The 23773-nt window shown below is 38.8% G+C and overlaps 3 protein-coding genes across 4 annotated transcripts in view; 1 reads left to right on the top strand and 2 right to left on the bottom strand.

The window, feature by feature from the left end:
* Positions 1-6650, bottom strand: part of LOC140922135 (uncharacterized) — a 29153-nt gene extending 22503 nt beyond the window's left edge. The window contains exon 1 of the mRNA XM_073372157.1: positions 6471-6650. Within this exon, the coding sequence (XP_073228258.1) occupies positions 6471-6523 (53 nt within the window). The 5' untranslated portion in view covers positions 6524-6650. The remainder of the gene's footprint in view (positions 1-6470) is intronic.
* A 6518-nt stretch (positions 6651-13168) lies between these two features.
* LOC140953993 (uncharacterized) lies at positions 13169-20303 on the bottom strand. The gene is made up of 4 exons (XM_073403380.1): positions 20242-20303; positions 19986-20141; positions 13652-13711; positions 13169-13504 (listed from the first exon to the last, which is right to left on the bottom strand). The coding sequence occupies exons 1-4, from the start codon at positions 20242-20244 to the stop codon at positions 13457-13459; spliced, it is 267 nt and encodes an 88-aa protein (XP_073259481.1). The 5' UTR covers positions 20245-20303; the 3' UTR covers positions 13169-13456.
* A 35-nt stretch (positions 20304-20338) lies between these two features.
* The window catches only part of LOC140953992 (mesoderm induction early response protein 1-like), a 41459-nt gene continuing 38024 nt past the window's right edge, over positions 20339-23773 (top strand). For both annotated transcript variants that reach the window (XM_073403379.1, XM_073403378.1), the window contains exons 1-3: positions 20339-20403; positions 20662-20689; positions 20958-21097. In XM_073403379.1, the coding sequence (XP_073259480.1) occupies positions 20383-20403; positions 20662-20689; positions 20958-21097 (189 nt within the window). In that variant the 5' untranslated portion in view covers positions 20339-20382. The remainder of the gene's footprint in view (positions 20404-20661; positions 20690-20957; positions 21098-23773) is intronic.

Raw genomic sequence — 23773 nt, 5'->3', positions numbered from 1 at the left:
ACACTTAAGAATTGGAACAACAGTGAGGCTTTCGTGTCACTGGGAATTGTAAGAAAATATTCCCCACATTCCAAACGGAAATTCGGGTTCGGAAATCCGTAGTCACTAAAACAAGGAGTGTCCTACAATGAGCTACGGTTTTCGACGCCATTTTAACGAGTTGGCAAGAAAATCTTTGGGCGGTTAGCAAGTTTGATACAAATCTCTTAAGGTCTGTACACACTAGGCGACAGGTTGCAGCAACGTGTCGCAGCGACAAATCGCTTCGTATGTACCGGAGAATTTTTCTGAAAATCTTTGTCTCTGCAACAGAATTTTGTCGCAGCAACATGTTGCAAAAAATCAAATCAGACAGAAATTGTGCGACTTGTCGCGGCGACAAAATAGGCAAGTTTTGTATTCCCTGACGGCCCTGGGGCGAGCACTTTTCCGAGGCTAATGCAGGTCATCTTCTTTGCAAAAACAAAAACAAACATAGGTAATTTGCCGCTGAGTTGCTAGAAAACGATAGAAACCTTTAAAACAGTAAGATTGTAAAGCTTAAACTTTGCCAATAAGCCAAACGGAAAATTGTGGGAAAAGCTGATCGTGCTTAAAAGAAGAAAGATAAAAAGCGACGTAGCCAAAAGAAGACGTAAACGTTTTAAGCTTGAAAAGAGTAAATCAGTAAAGTTTGTTAAAATGACAATATTTTATTCCTTTTAGTATCTTACTTCTTTGTATTCTTTTTACTCTTGTGTATACCTGTAAAATGGAGCGGTTTAAACTGCTCAGTACATAGTCTGTATAAAATTCTGTGTTGAGTTCTTATCGACCGAAATGCGCGTTCGTTTTCAGCTCCATGTGACTGAATATTTTGATGAATAATGTAAGCCAGAAGCATAAATTATATGCTTCTGTGTAAACTAAATGTAAGCTTATGTTTAAATAAAATTATACTATGTTAGTCATTTTCGTTAAAACCGATTTAACTTGCTCACAGTGCAAGGAATGAATGCAGAACGTCTACCCCGTCGGTTGATTTTTTTCAAAGGCACAAGAGTTTGCATTCGCTCCGTTAGAAAAAAAGGTAAATAAAATTAAGGTTTCAGTTTAACTTGCAGGCTTTCGACAAGTACGTCCACTCCAATGGAAGGGATGGCTTAAAGAACTTTTAACCATCACTGAAATAACATTAAAACGGCTTCAGGCTATTACCTTCAATGTTTAAGGATTTTGAAACCATCTTCGCATTTTTATTGAACACTATTTAGGACGATTTCTGGCTAGGCTCGTTGTTTTTCTCAGTGATGACGAGCTTATTTCCCTTTTGCTGTTTGATTTGATTTCTCAAATCTGTAAGTAAGTTTTGAGACCTCCGCAACCTTTCAAATTTTCCCTTTTTTCGGCAACTCAGGCGCAGTTTTCTTACGTTTGTTTTTCTTGTTGAGAAGTGACAAGCACTGGCCTCGCTTTCGCGCAAAAACAAGCACTCGTCCTAGGCCGCCCGGGAATACGAAACTCGCCTATTCTGTTGAAGAGAAGAGACAAAGCGATTTGTCTGAGTCTGCGATGTGTCGCCGCAACATGTTGCCGCACTTGTACACACGGAGTGATCTGTCGCCGCGACTTGTTGCTACAAATCTTCGCCTAGTGTGTAACGACCTTTAAATTTTTGGTCACGCGCTCCATTTGAAAATCCTTAATTAACAATGACCGCAGTCTGCTACACAGCCGTTTTTAGTGTCGTAACGCAACGCTCCTCCCCTCGTGGGGAGGAGCGTTTCGTGACGACACCAAAAACGGTTGTGTAGCAGACTACAACAAGAACCGCCGAAAGGCGATTTTTAAGTGGGCTGCCGAGGGGATATTTTTTCTGAGGGGAGGGGGCGGCTATACACACTCAGGCTGAGACAGGATCTCATGTGAGACTGAAACATAAACTCATTCAGAACATTGTACCCTTTGAAAGACTTTCGAACCACAAAAAATGAGTACCATTTTTAAGTGGGGGCTGTACAATAACTTTTAAAGTTAGTCATCAACTCTAAGCATCCCCGAATCCCTCTGTCTCCCAAAATATAGCGTGACAGTATAACGTGACTAATTTGACGTAACCGGAAATTCCAAAAATAATTGTTGTTCTACGAGTATAAAATGCGACAGGGTCAGCTACTCGCCACTGGGCTAATTTACACTAGACAGAAATATTGTATTGGATGAAACCCAGAGGTGTACTGAAACAGACAGCCAACTGCCCATTGATCCCGATCCAGGGGCCTCACTGACTGCACTGAGACTTTAAATAGACGATCCTAATTTGCGGTCTACAGTCTACATGAAAACGCACTATTTTTTCCACAAGATAAAAAATATTCAGTTTTAAGATTTTCCTCTTGGTATTTTTCTCTAACTTAAAGGAATAACATCCTTTGCATTTTGTGACCTAAAAAAATTTAAAGATTTCTCGCTCGCATGTTGCTTTCATCAGCACGCACTTTAAACAATGTAAATAGATGAAAAGATCGATAACATATTTTTTTACCTGACACCGATATGAGTTAAAAACTCGCTCGAGTTCGCTGTTTGTCTCACGACGCCCATGACTAACTTTTCTTCATGGCAGATAACTATGCCGTTTTATAATTCCTCCGAAGTTTTTGTGCCAGCTAAACAATGTGGAAACACTATTCACAGTCCTTGGATATTAAAAAGACTGAACGTAACGCACAATGTGCCCTTGTTTACCTGTGATCACATCTCCAAGCGAACTCTCTCTTTTCAAGCGATTCATTTCAATGCACAATAATTGACCCTTATATTAACTAAACCCTATGGTTCATTCATATTAAAACTGCTTTTGCCCCTCACATTTACTGTGTTCGTTCGTATTCAAAACACCCTTAGGAAAATAAAGGTCGTGTAAGTCATGTGTATTATGTTTCGAGATAAATGGATTATGCTCTTTTTTAAGTTCCCATTTTGCGGTGACTTCAGTTTACATCTCCATAAAATGGTACAAGAAACATCAAGAATCATCACGCAAGCTGAAAATTTACAAAGGCGTGTTTTTTGAAACTTGCTAATGCTGACATCAATACATCTGATATATCGTGCTTGCTGAATGGGCGAAAACCCAGAATTGTGATCACAAGATCATGTACAAATTTAATGATAAAAGCTTAGCAGGATACAGATACAAACAAAAGCAAACCCCCTGAAACCTCGACCTGGGCTACACTTGTATGCTCTACTCAGTCACCAAATCTTGTCAGTAATAACTCCTATTTTCCTCAAGTCGGTCTTTGTGAAGCTCCCGGATGGGATGTCCCGGTGAAGCTTTGAACTTGTGTGCGAAATTCTCAGGTCCGTGCCTTCTTTATCCTCAGTATCCGAAATTTAGACCTCCAAAGTGGCGAGTGTTGCATTAAATAGAAGGAAATATTTAAAGGAAAAGCCAGTCTTCTAACATAACAAAGTTGTCACGTCCCTCGCTCATGGACGTGCGTAACATCAGGATTCATCTGACATTCATCAGCAACTGAGCCTTGTTCGCTTCACTAAGCGAGTACCACAGCTTACAATCAAGTCTTCAGCCATAGTGTCGTCAACTGGTGAAATACTTTGCTCATAAATTGCGCTTATTAATTGCTCATGTACTACATCGATCGATAAATCTCTCTTTGAGTTCACGGAGCGGCCCCGGCGTTCCACGGCCTGACGCTCACAGTCATCTTTTAGTGTGAACCTACCGTGAACGGCGTGTGGGTTTGTATGCAACGTGAGCATTTCTCTGAGTTCCCCAGCGCCAACATCATCAACTGACTTAAACTCGAACAAGAAAAAAATTATAGAGTGACTCCTATAATCGAATTACTTCGAACAACGCAAATACAGTGGAACCCCGCCTTACGACCACCCCGTTTATAAGACCACCTCGTTACTACGGCCATATTCTTTCAAACCAAACGTAAAAACCATTGAGTCATTTTATTACTTTGAAGACCCCGTTAATGCGACCACCTCGTTATTACGACCAGGATTTTAAAACCAAACGGTGGTCGCATTATCGGGGTTTCACTGTAGCCTTCTTCAGGTTCGCAACGCCTTCTGGGTTTCTGGGGAGGGGGGTGCGGAGACGAAGTACAAAAAGTATTCGTGCAAGGGTCCGTGCAAGGGAAAATCGTATGAAACCATTCTGAGAACATCGTTTCTCGGTACCAGACCCTCGTGTCTTCCCTCCCCCGGAGGACCGAATTTATAACTGGGCAGCCCCGAAAAGGGGCGGCCCAGTAATGACCGAGACCAGGTTTCAAACCCTTGTTTTCACTAAAACCGCTGGACGCCAACCTGGTTGAGGTCATTGTTATCTAAGGCCTTCTCAGCTCCATTTAGCTTGCGAGCTAGCCTGTTTAAGGCTCCGAGATAGTCGGGACGGCTGAATTGAGCAAAGCGCAAACACGAAAATAAAAGGAGAGGAAACTGAGAAGAGCAGAGGCGGCGGCTCTAGACTGCAAAACAGTCGGTTTTTTTCTCAAAATCAGTAAAGAAATCGGTAAAGCGTGGCGCAAAGCGCGCGAGCCTCACACGCCTGTAGGGCGTGCCAGGCCTTTTGTTTGACTGCTCGCCCGTCCTTTCATATGAACAAATCGAAAATTCTACGAAGGATTTAGAGGTAAGGTGAGATCTCGGAAACCGGGCCGGGGGAAGATTTAGTGTCCGTAATAGCGGGGTATGAGAGGAGAAAATTGGTTTCTCTTTAAACTTATGAAATAACATGTAAAAATCCCAAAAGCATTGTAGTTTCGACAATCACGTTTACTTCTTATTACTATGGACCATAAAAGATTAAATGTAATAAGATTATAAATAGATCTAAATTTGCTGTATTATCACTTCCAAGGTCCTGCAATGACAAGGGATACATAAGAAACGGCTTAAAAAACCAAACGGAAACTCCTCCAGTAAACGTGAATGGCTAAAATGTTAACTAACTGTCAAATATAATGTTTTTTTATTGTTCTTGGCAGCTCTTTTACCGCAGAAATTCTGTACAGTATACTCATAACAGAAACCTGTTTAACGACTTTTACAGTAGAGTTTTAAAATAACGCAAAATGTTGGTAAGCTCTAATGGCAATGGCAATGTCAATGTCTAAAATGCTGTACAGCAGTCAATTGTTTACTCTTTTACAAAGAAGCGGTCGATAGTACTTAGTGTCATTTTTTCCGTTATTGTAACGTCGCTTTATTCTTTATGTTATGTGAGGCAGGATTTTTGACAAAGCACTCAAATGTCCGCTACAGCGAGAGAAAAAAACAAGTGAACTGTCGCGCTTAGGGGCAGGAAAGTGTCCGAGTTTGTTTCAGTCATTTCTTTATGCGTTTCGCCGGAGGGCTGACTCTTGTCCGCATTAGCGGGCTGTCCGTAATAGCGAGGTGTCCGCAAGGCGAGAGTCGACTGTAGTACGAAACTCAAGTAACTTGTAACTGGTAACGGAACGTCCCAACCGGCAAAACGGGACTTCCTATTCAGAATTTGCGTTTGTCCCGGGAATTTTCCAGTGGGACGAACCAAAAAAACTTTTACCATTTACATCCCAGCCAGAATTTTCGGGAATTTGTGGTAAATGGTAAACAACCTTAGTCCCAGTTTCCACGGTCTCCGCTAGGAACACCTGGCACAATGAACTCCTTTTGTGTCCTAAAAACGACGACTGAACGCGTTGCAAATTGTAAGTCTCGCTGCTTACGCACGCGAGACTAATAAGAGCGAAAAGCGAGCTAAGAAAATTTTTGCTTCCCGGTTTCATACCTTTTATTGAATCAAAACTCTAAAATTGAATTCTCTAACTCTTTTTTATCAACATACAGAATTTCAGTTTCATTTCCAGTGTCCTTCAGTAGCGGCATGTGCTTTCCTCGTTGGGGAAAGGATATGCGTGACAAGCCAAAGGAATGTTTGTGTGTGAGGGAGGTTAGGATCAATGTTTTAGTGCTAGACCGTAATCTTTTTATCTCATTTTATCTTCCTTAAGCTGTTTTTAAAAGACAGTCCGTCGTCCACGTTCTATATACCTTTTGGAAGAACCTTTACGGCCGCACTTGGCAAGTTAACAGGGTTAGCTTTTGAAAAAAACGGGAAAAAATTCTTCAGAACGTAACCTGGTTAAAAGAGTTTAAGTTAATTTTTATCAGCGGGCAGACTCAATTTAGACTTTCGCAGTCACTCAATGTCGCGCGGTTGTTGTTGTTTTTTTTTTTCGCGCTCGCTTCATGGGTCGCTCATAACGCTCACCTAAGAGTGACAGACAAAATTTGACCCCGTATTACTGATAAAAAGTCGACTTCTCAAACGTCTTAACTCAATTGCGTTAAGAAAGAAAAGCTGAACTTGGGGCGAAAGAAGTAATTACGAACATCGATTTTCACTACGGTACATTCGCACCTCTTAGTAACACGCGCGATCATGATCGAAAGAAACAACGTACCTTAGTCCTGGTGATCGAATGGTAAACAATCTGGGTCGAAATTGTGTCATCATCTTCGGAGTATAGACGAAATGTTTTGGCGACTTGATTTCCGTGTCTTGTCCAAAAACTGAATTTCGATGCAAAATACTGTACGTGCCCAGTGTAACAACTCGTGATCTGAAATCTAATCCCCGCGTTAAGCACTGCAAAATGTAAATAACGAGCACAAGATCACGTAATGTTCAGGCCTCAGGTCACGCAAAGAGGAAGTAAATTGCGACTGGATCAAAACAATGTTAACAACTTTTCACCTCCGAGGAGCCACGGCGCTGACAAGTCATGTTTAAAGCTGCTTACCTCCTCACGCGACACGTGCCAAATGGTGCAGTCAATTTTTTTGGAACTCCTCCTTGTTTCTTGCTGCTGTGCTTGAAACCCAACTTCAGTGATAACGATAATGAGTGATTTATTAATTGACTGATGATAACTGATTATAAATCATGCTAGATATGATAATTTATTTAAAATTAAAAGAGCCTGAATTTGGCATTGAGGAAGTCTAAGGTTTAGGGTGTCAAATGTTTTAACAAAAACACACACACCGTTTCGACTTTATGACCCTTCTTCAGCAAAACCGGTTGTACAGTACTACGAGAGAGAGCCTGTTGGTGTAAATTTTAACAAAAATCACCGATCGACGGTTTACGTGTAACAGATAAAACACCAACATCTCAAATACTTCTGACTTCTCAGGAGCACTTTACTTTGTTGATGTCGTTTTTATAATTTCATTTTCGCTCCTCAAAAGAAGGTGAATGCACATTTCCATAATTCTTATTGTTTATGAAGCTGTAGGTTCTAGAGTAACAAACTTTTTAATTTTCTCAGTTATATACTGTGTGGCATGAAATTTTTGCGGGTTCTAATTTTTGCGATTTTTGCGGTTTTTCCAGCGATCCGCAAAAGTAAGTTTCCGCAAATACAAATTACCACAAACATTTTTCTCGCAAACATTTAATCCAAAGTAAATATCCTCTACATTAAATTCACTACAAGAAGAAATCGTGACTGTTTAATCACAACTTGACTCTTTCATTCAGAAACAACGAAATAACGCTCGAAAATAAGGTATTTCTATGACACCTACTCAACAAAAACGAAAATATTATCAATGCTGTGTACTGGGTACCTTCTGAAAATCCCAAAAATTAAAAAAATTAATTAATTCCCAGCAAGAAAAACCAATCTGTCCTAATTGCAAAAATTAGTTCCCGCAAAGCACAAAATATCGAATAATAACCTCCCGCAAAAACTTCGTGCCCCACGGTATACCCGGAACAGTTGTTGTACGCCTTTGTCAAGGTGTACGTGACGGCAGCACTGTACTATATATCATGGCCGATGGCCAATAGGTTCAGTAACTATCAGTGGGATGATCAAATTGACGATCACGACACGTTCCTCTCATCGTCTCATTCCTTCTTTGAAGAACATTTGAATTGCGATAAAATTATACTGTTCTTGCATCTTTCATTCAAAAACAAAGAAATACTGGTTTAACGCTTGAAAATATGTATTTCTATTGCACGTACTCAACAAAAACGAAAATATTATCAATGCTGAGTACTGGGTACTTTCTGAAAATCCCAAAAATTAAAAAAAAATAATTAATTCCCAGCAAGAAAAACAAATCTATCCTAATCGCAAAAATTAGTTCCCGCAAAACACAAAATATCGAATAATAACCTCCCGCAAAAACTTCGTGCCCCACGGTATACCTGGAACAGTTGTTGTGCGCTTTTGTCAAGGTGTACGTGACGGCAGCACTGTACTATATATCATGGCCGATGGCCAATAGGTTCAGTAACTATCAGTGAGATGATCAAATTGACGATTACGACACGTTCCTCTCATCGTCTCATTCCTTCTTTGAAGAACATTTGAATTGCGATAAAATTACAGTTCCGTTTTTTTTTTTTTGTTTTTTTTGTTTTTTCAGTTTTGAACATAAAAGATAGTTGTATGATTTCTATATTAAGCTGCGGTACCATAAATGACGTAATGATAACAGCAAGTCGTCAAAACAGTTAAAGTGCTACAGTAGGTTACAGTATCGATACAGTACAATGCTGATCCACAAAAAATAATGAACAAAAGTGCCGTCTTGTGGTTTGAGTTCCTCTCCAAACGTTTCGAGCCTGGCGCTTCATCAGCGGAGATACAAGTACGTTGGAATATCGTTGGAAAATCGTTGTTGAACATTCCCTTACTCACAAACTGCGGTTACAAACATCAGAAATAAATAACAAACCCATTGTATAACTGACTTTTATAATATCGAACTTGACGTTTCATATGCTTGAGCTTCAACATACAGCTTCAGAAGACGGCTCTCAGAGGTGACCTTTCAGAATAACATGAGCAGTAACTAAATTTAAATTTAAAAAAGTAAGGTAAGTAACTAATTAACGTGGCGGAAAAACAAATAAATATGACAGATGAGAAAATTTGCATGAACTTATGCAAACTAGTATAAGGAAAGCTTTTCGCTGCTTATATTTTCATTTAGGGCTGGTTTTAGAAGAGTCTCATTGATTTTACTATGGGCCTTGCTAAAAGGTCAAAATGGTCCACTTTCAAAGGGTGGGTAGAAAACGAAGAAAGAAAGACCCCCCTCAAAATTACTTATAAATACCTAGAAACAGGTATCTCGACCTTAGATGTGTAAGGACTGTAAGAAACAACAAGATCTTCGATTAGACAAAATTTCGACCAGGTTCTTCGTTTTCTACATAACCCCCCCGATGTGTAGAAAACGAAGACCCCCCTCAAAATCACTCGGAAACGACTGGAAACTGCTTTCAACGACTTCTAGACACTAAACGAGTGTAAGAAACAACACGGCTTCTGACGATTTTCAATTATACAAAATTTCGGCATTGCTGAAACAGGGAGTTGGCACGCGTGCTTCAGTGCTTACTTTATGTTGTTTGCAATTTCACCAACGAGCGAATTGAACGGGGGTATCTCTCTGAACCGGAGGCCCTAAACAGGTGGTGGACGGTCACATATCTGGTATCGACAATTTTTCTATGATGATAAAAGAGAATATGAATTCTGTTTGCGAAATAAGATGAATAAGGATTAAGAGAAATGGTCACTTGCCTAAAGCAGTGTCTTAGACAGGGTTGAAGGTGAAAATGGCTCTGTGGCACACCCCTACTCAAACTCCCCCCTCCCCCTCCACCCCGGAGGTTTCGAATCTGTGGCCAAAAGTTAAGTTAGGCTTAACCTGGTCAACCTGCGATCAAGCTATCCTTCTTCCCCTTTGTTTGGAAGAGGAGAAAAAAAAAGCTGGTCACAGGTTTAGTAAGTTAAGATTTAGATTCTTAAAGAATGGCGTTCAGGCTCATTAATATGAAGATTTCCTTCTTGTTATAATTTACTTTGTTGGGCACTAAGATAATATTAGGAAGATAAAGTTTTGTTTAATATTGAATACTGCTGCTCGAAACATTAGAGTACGGCTCTCATTCCAAAGAACGAGGACGAGGAATAAGAACGAGGAACTTGACGACTTCACACTTTAAAACGTCAGACGGAGCGTTCGATAACAAAAAGAGAATGAAAATCGAAAATGGAGGCTGTAAGGCCAGGGCAGGAGCTTTTACAAATAGCACTATTAAACCACTGGGCACGTACACAATTGCTGTGTGTAACCGATTGTTATTTTATAGTAATTAAATGTACTGAATTCACCCTTTGCTTCACCTATTATAGAGATATATCGCGAAGTATGTATACTATATAAAAATCAATCAGTGATCCATGTCAATAAACGTTGAATTACCTTACCTGTGGTATATAGGCCATTTGCACTAAGAGGTCATGTGACATCGTGTTTATGAAAATGAAAGTTACATGATTTTGCCTTCGAAAAACGAGTAGTGGGTCATATCTTAAACAAAATAATAGTAATTTGGTTTTTCAAACCCGCGTCATTCTCGTCACGTGACCAAAATGTGATTTTTAAACTTAAGTATTACATCTTTCAGAACACAAATTTTGCACTTAAAGTTCAAGGGAAATGTTGAAAAGATGATGTGGTAACGTTTACAGCACATCTGAGCGTAACTATCAAACGTTTAACAAGATATAAGCAAAAAGTAGTTTTGGCCGCCATGTTGGAGGGCAAGAGTATGCATGGCGGCCAATACAAATCATACTGCTTTGTTGAAAAATCAAAGTGCAGTAAAATATCTTCCTTAAATGCGTTCCCTCTCAAATTAAGAGTAAGATAATTTTTATGTGCTCTGTCAATTTTTGGCATCAGCAAAAGGAAGCATTGGTCACGTGACCTCTTAGTGCAACTTGCCTATTGTCGTCGTTTTGCTTGTAACTGGTAAGAGCTTGGATAAGAAAATTCCAGGCAAGGCTCTCAAAATTGCATGTAACGGTAGCGAGATTCAACAAGTCACTTTACAGAAGCTACTTGGGGTAACATTAGACAGCCACCTAAATTTTACTGAACATATCGATGACCTTTGCAAGAAAGTGGCAAAAAGGATTGCTGTACTTAAAAAGATTCAGCGTAATTTGCCCCTCGCAGAGGGTAAGCTGTTTTTAATGCTTTGATTAAGCCCATAATGTTGTTTGGATCTTGCTCATGGACTACGGCGACGGAACAGAATGTGAAACGAGTATTTCAACTGCGAAGGCGGCAGCTCGCGTATAAATTTTAGATGCAAATATAAGATATAGGAGTAAAGACCTTTTTAGACGGCTTGATTGGCTGCCGTTTAAGGACGAAGTAAACCTTCAAAAGCGTAGTTTAATATTTAGGCGCATAAGAAACGAAGATGACTCCCCAGACTACATAACGAAACCATTTTAAAATACCTAGAAACTCAAATACCAGGAGTGATACCAGAGCTAGCCGTCATGGAAGGTTTTAATGGTATGTCCATTTTATAACAGAGAAACAGAAGGGGGGTGTACTTTTAAAGTTCGTGGAGCTAAGCTGTGGAATAGGATTCCTCTTGACATGCGAAAGAAGGACACCGCTGGCGCGTTTAAGAATGCTCTTAAAAAAACATTTTTTAGCCTAGTTCTTTTGGGTATAATGTTTTCGCATTTTTATATTCTAGTCTTTTATATCACTTTTCTTATCTTATAGTATTTTTAATTCGCTGTTTTTTAATAATAGTAGAAATTTAATACGGAGGGCCACCAGTTCATTAGTTTTACTGTCATCTCTTTGATGTTTGATGTCCTTTTATCTTTTTATTCTACTGTACATATTACTTTTGCTTATCTTGTAGTATTTTTAAATCTTAATTCGTCGTGTTTGTTTTATTAGTTCTAAATATTTTGATTACGATTGAGGGCCACTAGTTCATCAGTTTTTACTGTCGTGTGCGACCCTCTTGTTACTTCCTTCCTTACTTAAAAGCAGTTTTTTTTAACGATTTTGAAGGATTTTGAGTTCGCCGTTTATTGTTCCTAATCAGTCTGCCTAATGTACTGGATTTACTCCAATATATCGCTATGGGTGAAGCAAACGGTAAATCCAGTACATTCACTATAAACAACAATCGGTTACACACCAGGTTACACACACAGATTGTGTGGCCTCGCTGTGATTAAACTCGGGTGTGTAAATGCTAGAAAGATGGACACTTAAACAAAGGTTCTATACATATTAGATAACTCCAGGACTGATTAACATGGACGTATACAAAAAAAGGACCCCTGGTCCATGGACCAGTTTAGTCTGATGAAGGAGCAACAACAGTTGAGGGGAACGCAAGGATAGGCAGGGAGGAAGTAGTCTTCCCACAGAGTATTTTTTGTGTCATTGTGTTGCGTGATAAGTTGATAACACAATAGCTGTGTGGGAGACTAGGGAGGAAATACAATACAGTCTCTATTTGTACTCACTTTTGCTAACAATGGAAATATTAAGAGAATAAAAATATGAAAAGTAGAATTAGAAAAGGTAACTGCATATGATGATATCTGTGTACCCTCCCCAAGCTTTCCTTCCCTTAATAAATAGCCCTTGGAAATGTTTATTCATCAGCAAACTTATTGAATCCTGCATTTTGTATGGATCAAGGACAAAATGACTGACATATTTGTAAACAGTATGGTGGTTGGACAGACGTGTGACTAGCTTTGCAGATATAACAGTTATATGCAGGTCATTTTGAGCTTGATCCATTCAAAGAGTTTGCAGATGAATAAACGTTTCCATGGGTTATCAGGGAAAGGGAAGTCTTGAGAGGGTACATAAAGCACGGCACAAAAAAATTACCAGCGTAGGAGACGACTTCCTTCATATCTTTCCTCCCATCGTCTTCAAAGAATATAACTCCTTCACCAGACTAAACCGAGGTTCCCATGTATGAAATTCAAGAAAATTTGAACAGGTGTATAATATGAGGAGCCCATAGCCCTGATGGTATAAACGGACAGCAGTTTTGTTTTCAAATTTACAATTGCTATACAACATTATTGTTGCAAATTATAAAAAAGACAAGTCATAATAATACTGTATTTGAATGTGCTTCTTGCACAATCTGGAAATCAGAGGCTGTTAGTAAAATTCAGACTGGTCAGGAAGCCAACAATCATCTTTTTGGAACAAATCAGTTCACAGAGAGATTGTGATAGAAAGAAAAGCAGCTTAAAGGTTTAATGAAGAATCAGGAGCATTTTGGTATTTTAGTTTTATTTCGATCAGAAACAATACTACATAATGAACAGGTTCAATTAATAAAAACACCATTAGGTTAGAAGATGTTTCTAAACATCCAATTAATACCAAATTCTTGAGAAACAGTGCAAAGAATAATATAAAAGCAAATTTTTATCACAAAACATAATTTGACAGGAATTACAAGAGGGGCAGCATCTTTACATGCTCTTCTTGACATACTAACTTCTTTCACCCATATTGCACTCAATAATCAAGCACAAGCAAAGTTCAAGAAGTTTCTTCTTCACCACTTTATTATCTGATAGTCATCTGGTAAGCTTGGATCATCCTCCTATGGCAAAAAGAAAAGAAAAAATTACAATGACCTAGTAGGTACTGGATATTTCTCTTGACAACAAAACCAAAACTTTCAACTACTCAATTATCACTAGTAACTACACGTGTAACTGTGATGTAAGGAATAAGTACTCTGACTTACCTTAGCATACTTGCAAAATCGTTGAGAAGGAATATGTCTGTAGGGTGGTACATAGCGTCGCTGATGTGAGAAAACAAGAAAGTTAGAATTAAAGTTAAAATACAGTGATTTGAAATATCAAAAGCTCTTAAATAATGCCAGTACAATGAGGTGGCCAAAAACAGTTTTTAAATCATTTTTTTCTTGAAATGCACGATGGAAAAAAGGTAAATGTACTGCCACCTTGGACTTGCTTCTCTGAAAATGTACTTAGAATCTACAATATTATAGCCTTTTTTGAATCAGTGAAATGGAGGGGTGGCGAATGGTACCTCGAAAAACGTGGGTCTCGGAAAATTTTGGCAGAATCTCGAAATCTCAGAAGCGTTTTTGATAAGTCTCGAAGTCTCGTTTTTTCATGGTTTGCTTCTACTTTTTTGAGTCTCGAAACTTTTCACCAAAGAGTCTCGGGCTCGGATTTCTAACTAGGATCTGGCTCTCTCGGCGAGTCTCGCATTTTACCATTCGCCACCCCTAAATGGATTTGTAAATAAACAAATTTTAAAAAGAAGAAATCAGCACAGACTGTCATGTGATCTCTTTATGATGGTTAACCACAAGGTTCGCCATTCTGTTGCTGAATAATCTGATGTAAAAGTTGAACAATAAGCATTTTGATAGACTGGTATGTTTGAGAGTATAGTCTAGTTTTTTAATTTTTCATAATGCTGAAAGTTATCGTATGTGGCAAAGTTTAAGCAACGGTTAACCATTTCGCAGAATATAAATAGTCAGACTGACTTCATTTTTATATGACGGTCCACCAGTAAGTTATTTTCCCCACAAAAATTATCCACTTTAATCCATGTGGTTTATCATTGAAGACTAAATCACATGACAGCCAACAATGAGTTTCACAAACAGAGATAATTCATGATATTAGAACTTGGGTCAATTGAAGGAATAATGCTGACAATTGTTCTTGACCTCCTTTTCCCTCTCCCTTACTATATTGGTCTTGAAATTAGGCAATTACACCGAAAAACAACAAAACAACATTGGAGGAGGGAAAGGCAGGCAACAGGGCAGTGTGACCCAAGTTGAGCATCCCTGATTGTTGCTCTACATTCATTGTAATTAAAAAATAAGTAGAAGTCTTTCATAAACCTCATCAGCTTGTATGTTTTGTTTTTCCCAATAGAAAAATAATACTGAACCCTTTGAGACTCAAGTTCCCTTACAGAAATCGGGACAAAGAAAATTTCCAGAATCTACCATATGCTCAATATCCCTACTATGCAAGTAGCAATCAAGCTATTCCTTTACAGTATGTCCCACAAGTGGCTTCGCATTCATGTAGTCCGACCAGCATTTCTCAAGCCAAATCATCTGAGAAGAGTGACAGAAGTTGGAGAAGTAAACGCTCAAGCTGGGAAAACACTGAAGTATGAAGCTTAATTACAAATCTGCCCGGTCAATAGTTGACCTTGGGTAATTACTTGCAGTGTAGCCAGAAAATATAAACCAACCACAACCCAAGCCGATCCTGACCCAAGCCAATTACCCCTTGGGAAACCTCCAGCAGGAGATGTGTTTAACCGCAACTAATGTTGGCTTCAATATAAAGTTAGGAGCCCGAGATGCATTTCTAGGAGCCCAATCAAAAAAGATCAGTAACTTTATTAACCCTTTGGTGACGGCCAGCGAATAGCGAAAAAACAGCATTTTTCACCAATTCCTCTTCTTTGGACTAGTTTTTGATGAATTAGCATAAGAATGGCTAAAAATAGGTTTTGCAAAAAAAAGGCATATTTTTCGACTTATCTGACATAATTAAACCACTTTTTTGTTTTTCATGCATGCGCAAAAGCCGAAATTTGGACCTTTTTTGTGAATCTATTTCGATCTTTCTCTCTCACTCTCTTTTTTCCTTTGCCTTTCTTGTTTATTAGCAGTTTTGTTGCCCACTTTATTGTCCTTTTTTGCACGGAATTGTGGCTGGCTAACTTTTAAGGAAAGGGGCAAATTTAATCTTCAAAGAGTAGTATGTAAACAGTGCCTGATTGGCAGTGGATTTTCCCCAAAATGTTACCTTTTTTGAGAGTGTAACTCTCTGACAGGATTGGTCAGAATATCCAAAACCAGGTATTGCTGGAAAGATCTATCTTTGAAGAAGTTAATGTTTATCAATTTATACCCTGCGAGCAGAGGCCCTTTGATCTTCCTAGATAAGTCAGGAAGGCTTAAGGAACTCAAGCCTCGAACGAATCGGGTTTCAAGAAACCAGCATATTTTATATTCACCACTCGAAAGGATTTCGAGAAAGACAACAGCAACTATTCGCACACACAGCAAACGCACCGACCAACAGCACTTGCGTGTACAATTTACAGCGGTGATCATATTGGCGTGAACACCTAAAATATGTCTGGAATGTTTATTGTGATGTAACCAATCACAGACGAGATCATCGCACCACAGAAACCACAGGCAACGAACGGTTTCCTATCTGTCACGGAACAAATTATTTTCATTTTGTTTTAACATTCAGTCTTTTTACAAGTAAACAATTGCTTTTCCTTCCTATTTGTTTACAGTATGTGCTATAATAGCGAAGAAGACAGGTTTGAGCAATTTTGAAATAAATAACAAAGCCGATGTGCCGGGCCTACGCACGCGACGGTTTGGCGCGCGAGTTTTCAAACTTTTTGTAACGATCGAAATCGGTAGTTACGCCTGATCGCAAGTTACAATGTTGCAAGGTAAGCAGTTAGCGTTTTCTTATTTCCATCGCTACGCAGCTAATGCAGTAAGCGTAAACACTTTTTTGTTAGGTGAGAGAGATTTACTATTTTGGTAATTTATTTATGTTTTTTTGGTAGCTATGTACGCGTGTCGCGTGAGGGAGAATCGACATGGCGAAGTCTAATCCGGGAAAACGTTTTAGATGTTCACAACAACGGTTTGTCAATCAGACAAGCCGAAAAATAACACTGCGTGACTAGACAAACAAAAACAGAGGAAAATGCCAGAGAGCTTTGACAGCTGTCAGCAAGTCTGATTTTATTTCCCGCCTTTATCGCATATCTAAAAGTACCGTACGTTGCAGGTGCGTGGGAGAATTGCTCTGAAGTCTTGTTCAGAAGAGTTCTGAAGAATACGGAAATGTCAGAAGTAAAACAGTGGCTTATGTCAATTGGAATACCAGGAATAGAAAGATTGGCAGATGAATTTGAATCCCGGGGATTTTCGACTCGCAAATCCTTACAATATCTTCAAGACGGCGATCTCGATTACATATTCTCGTCGCCAAAACGTTTGCTTATCGCGGAGAAGCGAGCACTGGACCACGAACTGCGACAACTTAAGCTTAAATCACAAGAACCTGGCAGTACTGCACATTTAATGCCGAAGCAGTTGCAGTTTAGCAGTAATGAACCACAAACTTGGCCAGCCGAAGGAGAGACGGCAACTGCATCAAACTCAAGCAGTACTACTACACGCAAGATCGATTCTCCTCTAGACCACCGTAAGCAAGAGCTTGTTGAAAATGTCAGTTTTTTGGAGACACAGATTTCAAGTGCAGAAGACCACTTGGCAAAGCTTAAAGGCGAAAATGATTTGCTCCAAACCGTTTCCCGTGGAAGAATTTGTAGTCACTGTCATCAGTCTGGCCATAACAGGAACAATTGCCGCGGAATTGCATGTGATTCTCACACTAAATGTAAATTGAAAGACAAACATCCAGAACTGGGAAAATCAATCAGTGAAACTCAAAAAATGCTAACTGTGCTAAGGAAAAATAAGGAAACGGCTAAGCAGTCTCTGGAGCAATTCATGTTACAGCTTCAGCGATCGCGCGGGAATTTTTTCGCCGTAATGCGTCCACGCTTGAAACGCCTGAATCCAGTAAAATATCTGAATCGTCAAGAGCTTGACAAAGATCTGCTTTACCTTCATAAAGCGCTTGAAAACAAAGTACCATCGGAATCAGAGGATTGGCGCTTACCTTACCTGATTGACAACTGTAAAGGCCAAGTAAGTTCTTTCACGGAAAGTGCTGCGTTGCTTCCCATTTCTTTGCCTGCTAATCCTCCCGAAAATTCATTTTATAATGGTTTCAGTCTAAACAACGGGGCAAATTCAACTTCAAATGTGTCAGTAAGATTCCACCCATATCAATTGTAATTCTTTTAGGCTTACAACACCCGCGTGTAACAGCTGTATGTTGAAATATTTTGTATGTCATTATGTTGTAACTTTCACTTGGAGCCGAGATACATCGGCAAAGGACATAAACGTTGTGTTTTTACAGTAGTACAGGCGAAAGTGTTGCAGATACTTTTTCCCTGTCACCCTACAAAGTTGTACATGTTTCTTAGTCTCGTACGTGTAACTTAGCAAGCATAATCATGAAGGTTATAATAAAGTTGAAATTCGAGAGTTGCTCTTGTCGAATTCTTCTTAGAAAAATACATTTTTAGATATGCATTGAACCGTTGTAATATGTGAGCATTCGCACATTTACGGGGATTCTTTTTGTAAGAAGAACTGCGATCGGAGATAATCATATATTTTTTTTCTTTTGCGCGCAACATGTGCTAATTTGGACTTGAAATCTTCTTGGCTAAATCCTCTCATAACTAGCTTCCTATAGCATGTAATCCCCCAGATATTAAATGCGTAAATGCTTTCAGAAGAAAAGCAAAATTATATTTTGGAAGGATTACCGAAAATTGCGGGACTGTTTACTTTGCGGGATGTGCCAATCATTCCATAGATGTTGAATTTGGTCGGCGGTCTTTCCAGTTTGCGACCTTTCGATCAAGGGACATCTGCCAGCACAGTAGTTCGAAGGTTCAATAGTCAGTCCACACAAATCGAATCCCCTTGTTCGACAAAAAAATATTAGCAAGGATTATGCTATCAGAAACGAAAACATCACGATTGGTCATTTTTTATTGTCTTCATGTGATATGTCGTTACATGGAAAGCTGGTCGCCGTCGCATCGCATTGGCTTCTAAAACTTTTCTTTCTAAAATCAAACGATGTACTGGATGCGGTCCTCGGCACTGATCTTGGGGAACAGCGGTGTTTTAAATTCCTAATAAGGCAGTTTGTATCCTTAAACAAAACGAAAATAATTTGTTCCATGACCGATCGGAAACCGTTCGTTGCCTGTGGTTTCTGTGGTGTGAAGATCTCACCTGTGATTGGTCGCAACACAATAAACATTCCAGACATATTTTAGGTGTTCACGCCAATATAATCACCGCTGTAAGTTAAGTTTAAGTTTTTAAGCAATAAAAAAGGAGCAATGAAAGGTTATTATCTAGAAGTTTGGAAAATCGACTCAGTATTTTTGAATCAAGTCTATCTTTTGAACAGCCAGCATATTCCACACACTTGCATTGACATGTATAAATCCCTGATTGCCATCGTATTGATGTGGAATGATCACAATCACGGAAATATTAATGAGATGTCACAACAAAAAACACTAACGCATTCCATGGAAGCCATTAGAGTTTCAAAAGGAACCTCGTGCATGCGGTAAAGTTTGTAGAAACTGTAGATATTGTGACATAAATACCCGGGGGGGGGGGGGAGGGAGGGCACTCCTTATTTGGCCTATATGGGTATGTGCTGCTGAACTGGGTATGGTTTTCACAGTCTTGAGTCTTAAACAGGGTATACTATTTCACTATTGAGCATCTTAAACAGGGTGCCTTTTTGGACTGGAGACTGGAAGCCTTTCAAAGAGTGTAAAGACTTGCAATGAGTGGTCTACATTTTGTAATACCAATAATTTTTTCCTAAATCTCTTTCCATGATTTTAGTGTAAAAAATTACTTAATTCTGTAAGCAAAACAAAACAAATTAGGGTCAGATCAGAAAGTAGTGTCTCCTTTCTTAAACAGGGTAGTGACAATATAATGAGCCATTTTTGTCTTAAACAGGCTTGGGGTTTGAAGGCCTGGGTGGCACACCTCTAACTAGACTTCCCTTGAGTGCCCCCCCCCCCCCCTCCGGGTATAAATAGCAGTACATTGCTGATAAAGCTCGGAAACGGTGGAACCATATTCTCTTAATTGGGTCAGGGAAAGGTTTAACACATCCACGTTGCACGTTTTTTGCATTAACGAGTTCTCTTAAAAAATATACTAATTACACACGCTTCGGAAAAGCAAAGGCCTGTGAAAAACACACGATACAGAAAAACTCTATTGGGGAAACAAAACATACAAGCCAATATTAGAGGTCTATACTTCAATGTAACTTGGAGTTCCAATAATATGCATCACTAGGAAATTGTCTACATTCAAGGGTTCTCTTAAACTATATGCACTTTACCTCTAAAGACCAGCTGATAATATGAACCGGTACACACAGTGCAAAAATAACACCAAATGCTATTGCTGTGTTCCTCTTCCAATTGCGCGGATTACACCACCATCCACCGGAGGGAGACCACACGTACTTTGGATAATCAAACTTTTTTACACCTCCCTGTGCGATAGAGTGATTAATGTTAATTCTGAAACCTCCAAAGTTTTAAATGCTTATCAAAAATCGACGACTTCTTAAAAGAAAAGCTGCAAAGCAATACCATTTCTCATCGGGTGAGGTCGTTCAGCGCAATCATGTCTTCTTTAATACTTTGTAACCAAGCTTTAGCTTGTTTTCCCATGATGCATTGCGGGTGTCCACGCATGCCACTTCCCGCTAAGGAAAAACTTTCAAACTAAACATGGCGGAGTTACCGGAATTGGTAGGTTTGCGTGATGTATAAAAATTAATTTCAGATTTTATACGACAGTGAATTACAGTCAAATTTTCTAGAAAGGGACAAAAGTGTTTATTTTTTCCTTCAGTTTTCGACAGTTCGCTTCCAGTGCCGATTTTTTAAGTTATAAGTGATGTTTACATCTCGAACACGAAATTCATATCTGTGTTTCAAATCGGAAGTAGACTTACGATGTTTGGTGTGTAATTCTTATTAAAAGTGTTCGTTTTGTTATCTCTGTAGTCACCAAAGGCTCAAACAGACGATACAGGTAAGTCTTTTAGTACCGTGGCTAGGCAAGCTTTTCGACTTCCAATAATATTAACTACACAAGCTAGATGCTTTTTTTCCATATTTAAGCTTAATGCATGCTTTGCCGGTCAAAACTTTAAACTTATATAAGCTTAAACTTCTCAGATGTTAGTTATTCTGTGGCTTGAATTATAAAGTGACGTCTCTTGTCATGTCCTTTCGTGCACGTAGTCTTCATTCATCTTTACTTGCCTTTTTGCTTCGTTGCTCTTCAAAATTATTTCTAGGGGACTCGACAGACCAGGAATATGAAATCACTGCCGACATGATGGTTCACGATCTAGACGATGAAACAACTATGGAGGAGGAAGAACTTTTAGCGGATAAAGAAGAATTTAACGAAGATGAATTATCAGAGCTGCAAAAAGTAACACTTTTTAACGTTTTGCTCCTATACATGTATTTATCTGAAACTTAAAAATCAATTTATAATTTGACGTACTTGATCAGATGAAGGGACTGTTCTTTAACTACATGTATAGCTACAGGGTGGTTGTTATTTACAGTACCTCTCTTACTAGACATGTGTCTCATCTTGAGGGACAAATCTCTCTTTAGATGAGTCCTTTCTCAAGAGAATCACTGCACGGTTCACATTAGCGCTTGCTGATGCGAGTGTGTAACCTTGTCAGAGGAGTAGAAATTAAAGATCACTCTCCTGAAGTAAAAGTTTAATCTTTAGTGTCTGTAACCGATTGGTTTTGACCAGAAACTCCTAAGTGGTTGAAACATGTTACTCTCACATGTTTGTTTTGTCAGATGCTTATGAACATTAATTTTCACAAATACTATATTTGGAACGAGAATAAAAGATAACAGACCAATCAAACTTCGTAAACAATGTGAGGTATTTTCACTCCACATTCCTGTACCCACTGTAGTCAACAGTTACTGGGACCGTTTAACGACTTATGCACAGACTCAAGCAAACCTAACTATGAGATAATGACTGGACAACCGACAATTTGACGAAACGACTGTTTAACTGTGACAACAGACGGATCGAAACACACCAATGACATCACGGCTTAACTGACAGATGACCAATAACATTGCAACTTAATTGACCAATCAGGTCAATAACCAGAGTTAAATAACATCAACTGAAGTGATACAACTCGCTTTGACTCTGAAGATGAATACAGCTGTATCATACAGGTTGTTGAAACATCAGTCACTGTCAACAACAGTCCTGTTCAGGATTACATTCACCCAGACGATCATACTCAACCTACTTATGATGTTGTGATTCTATTCACATTCATTCTATTCCAGGAAATGTATAAGCAGAGCTGGAACTTAACTCCAGTGCTTGGTGGCCAGCCAGGCCAGTTTCCTTGAATTCTTAATCACCCAGGTCAATATTAAGTGGCCCTGGATTTCCAGTATATTTGAAGGAAAAAGGAATGTGCGTAGTCTTCATGGAATCCCTTTCGTCCAGCTGTTTTGAAATGTTTGTGATCTTTTGTTTTTTTTGTAATTTCTGTTTGATTCCTGCCCATCTTCCTTATGTTGTGTTTTTTTTTTCATTGGAGGCAGCTCACAATCAGAGATAAATCTCCACATTTTACCGGTCTTTTCCAGTTGAGTTAGTATTCCAAAGCTGCCAAGGAAGTGGCAGCGATGAAAGTAGACAGCAAAGTGCTATGTGTAAGACTTGAGTCACGTGAGAAATATCAAAATAGCATCTCACGGGTTGGTTTAATCCTTTTCCATTTAAAACAATAAAATGTTGATAGGACTTGGAAAAATTAGATGCAGGGCAAAGAAAGAAAGGTAGTCCAACTAAACAACTTGTCATTTTGTTTTCATTTTAAGTTCGTACTTGCAATCGTAATATAAGCTTATCAGACACGACTTTCTTTGCATGCTGGTAACACAGTCATTTGACTTGTATACTTTAGAGTACAGAATCAAAGCAGTGAGCCACAAGAATCAGAAAAAATTATGTTGTTAGTAAAATGTACATTAGATTTCTAATAAAGTTTTCGTTAATTTTTTAAAAATTATCTTTATATAAACTTTATTTTGATATACTAGGTGATCAGTTGAGCTCAGAATATTTTTTCTTAAGAGAGTTCACTATGAAGAGGACTTGAGATACAGGATTGAATGAGGTAATGTAGTGAACTCCCGCTCACTACATTACAAGTTAAAACTACCTTGTTTCTTTTGTGGGAAATGGCATAAAGTAACTTGATTTTTGTGTGAAGTACCATGATTTTGTCAATCTGAAGATCAAACATAATATTATGTCATTGGTTTACCAGATATTTAGAATTAAAAGCTCATAAAGAATACTATTCAAATTTTTTCTGTACCATTTTTTTGCTTATGTCTATGTTATCCCTTGGCTAAAATAATAAGTCGTGATGTCTTGATGATGTGTTGTCAGTAACAGATGAATTGTTTCTTTGCATCCATATATGGATCAAATTTATGACTTGAGCAGTTTTTAATAAAGGAAGCATGTAAATTTTCAAGAATGGACGATGAAACTGTCAACACCTATAAATCAAATACATACATGTGATTTTTATCAGAATCACTGTAGTCACGGTCTGAGCAACACCTGTGAAGCAGTCCAATCAGAGTTGACTTATCACTTTAAGCACTTTGTTGCGAGATAATGTACAAAGCCTGGGTGGACAGCTGACAAGTTTAGGCAGCAACTCAATCAAACTGAAAAGATCTGTAACCTTGTCAGGTATTAAACCCAGGGTCCATTCAGTTGTCTTGGTTAAGTAGTGTTTATCTGGATCTGTATGGATGGGCTTGGAACTAGGATGTAGCACTTGATAAATGATCAAGGAGCAAAGATGGCATGGTTGGTTAGTGTGTGGCCTTCAGAGCATGTGGTCCCAAGTTTAATCCCTGGTGACATCACATTCTTGTTCATCTATTCTCATTTCTGTTTAGCTTTAACAAGCTTTAAATACATGTACCCTTAATGCAAAGCATTGGTGGAGAGAGGGGGGTAAAATGAGCACAACATCAACCACAAGTTTGTCAACCTCTCCCTTTTTTGTCATCCAAAATTTGT

Source organism: Porites lutea, chromosome 12 (assembly GCF_958299795.1).
Source record: "Porites lutea chromosome 12, jaPorLute2.1, whole genome shotgun sequence".
NCBI lineage: Eukaryota > Metazoa > Cnidaria > Anthozoa > Scleractinia > Poritidae > Porites > Porites lutea.
Note: the sequence above shows the minus strand (reverse complement) of the source record. Positions and strands in the feature narration are given on the sequence as shown.

Coding starts and splice junctions, on each gene's coding strand:
- LOC140953993 (XM_073403380.1), bottom strand. Junction 13,712..19,985: donor TTATCAGCTGGTCTTTAGAG/GTAAAGTGCATA, acceptor TTCTCACATCAG/CGACGCTATGTACCACCCTA. Junction 13,505..13,651: donor GATTTTGCAAGTATGCTAAG/GTAAGTCAGAGT, acceptor TTTTTGCCATAG/GAGGATGATCCAAGCTTACC.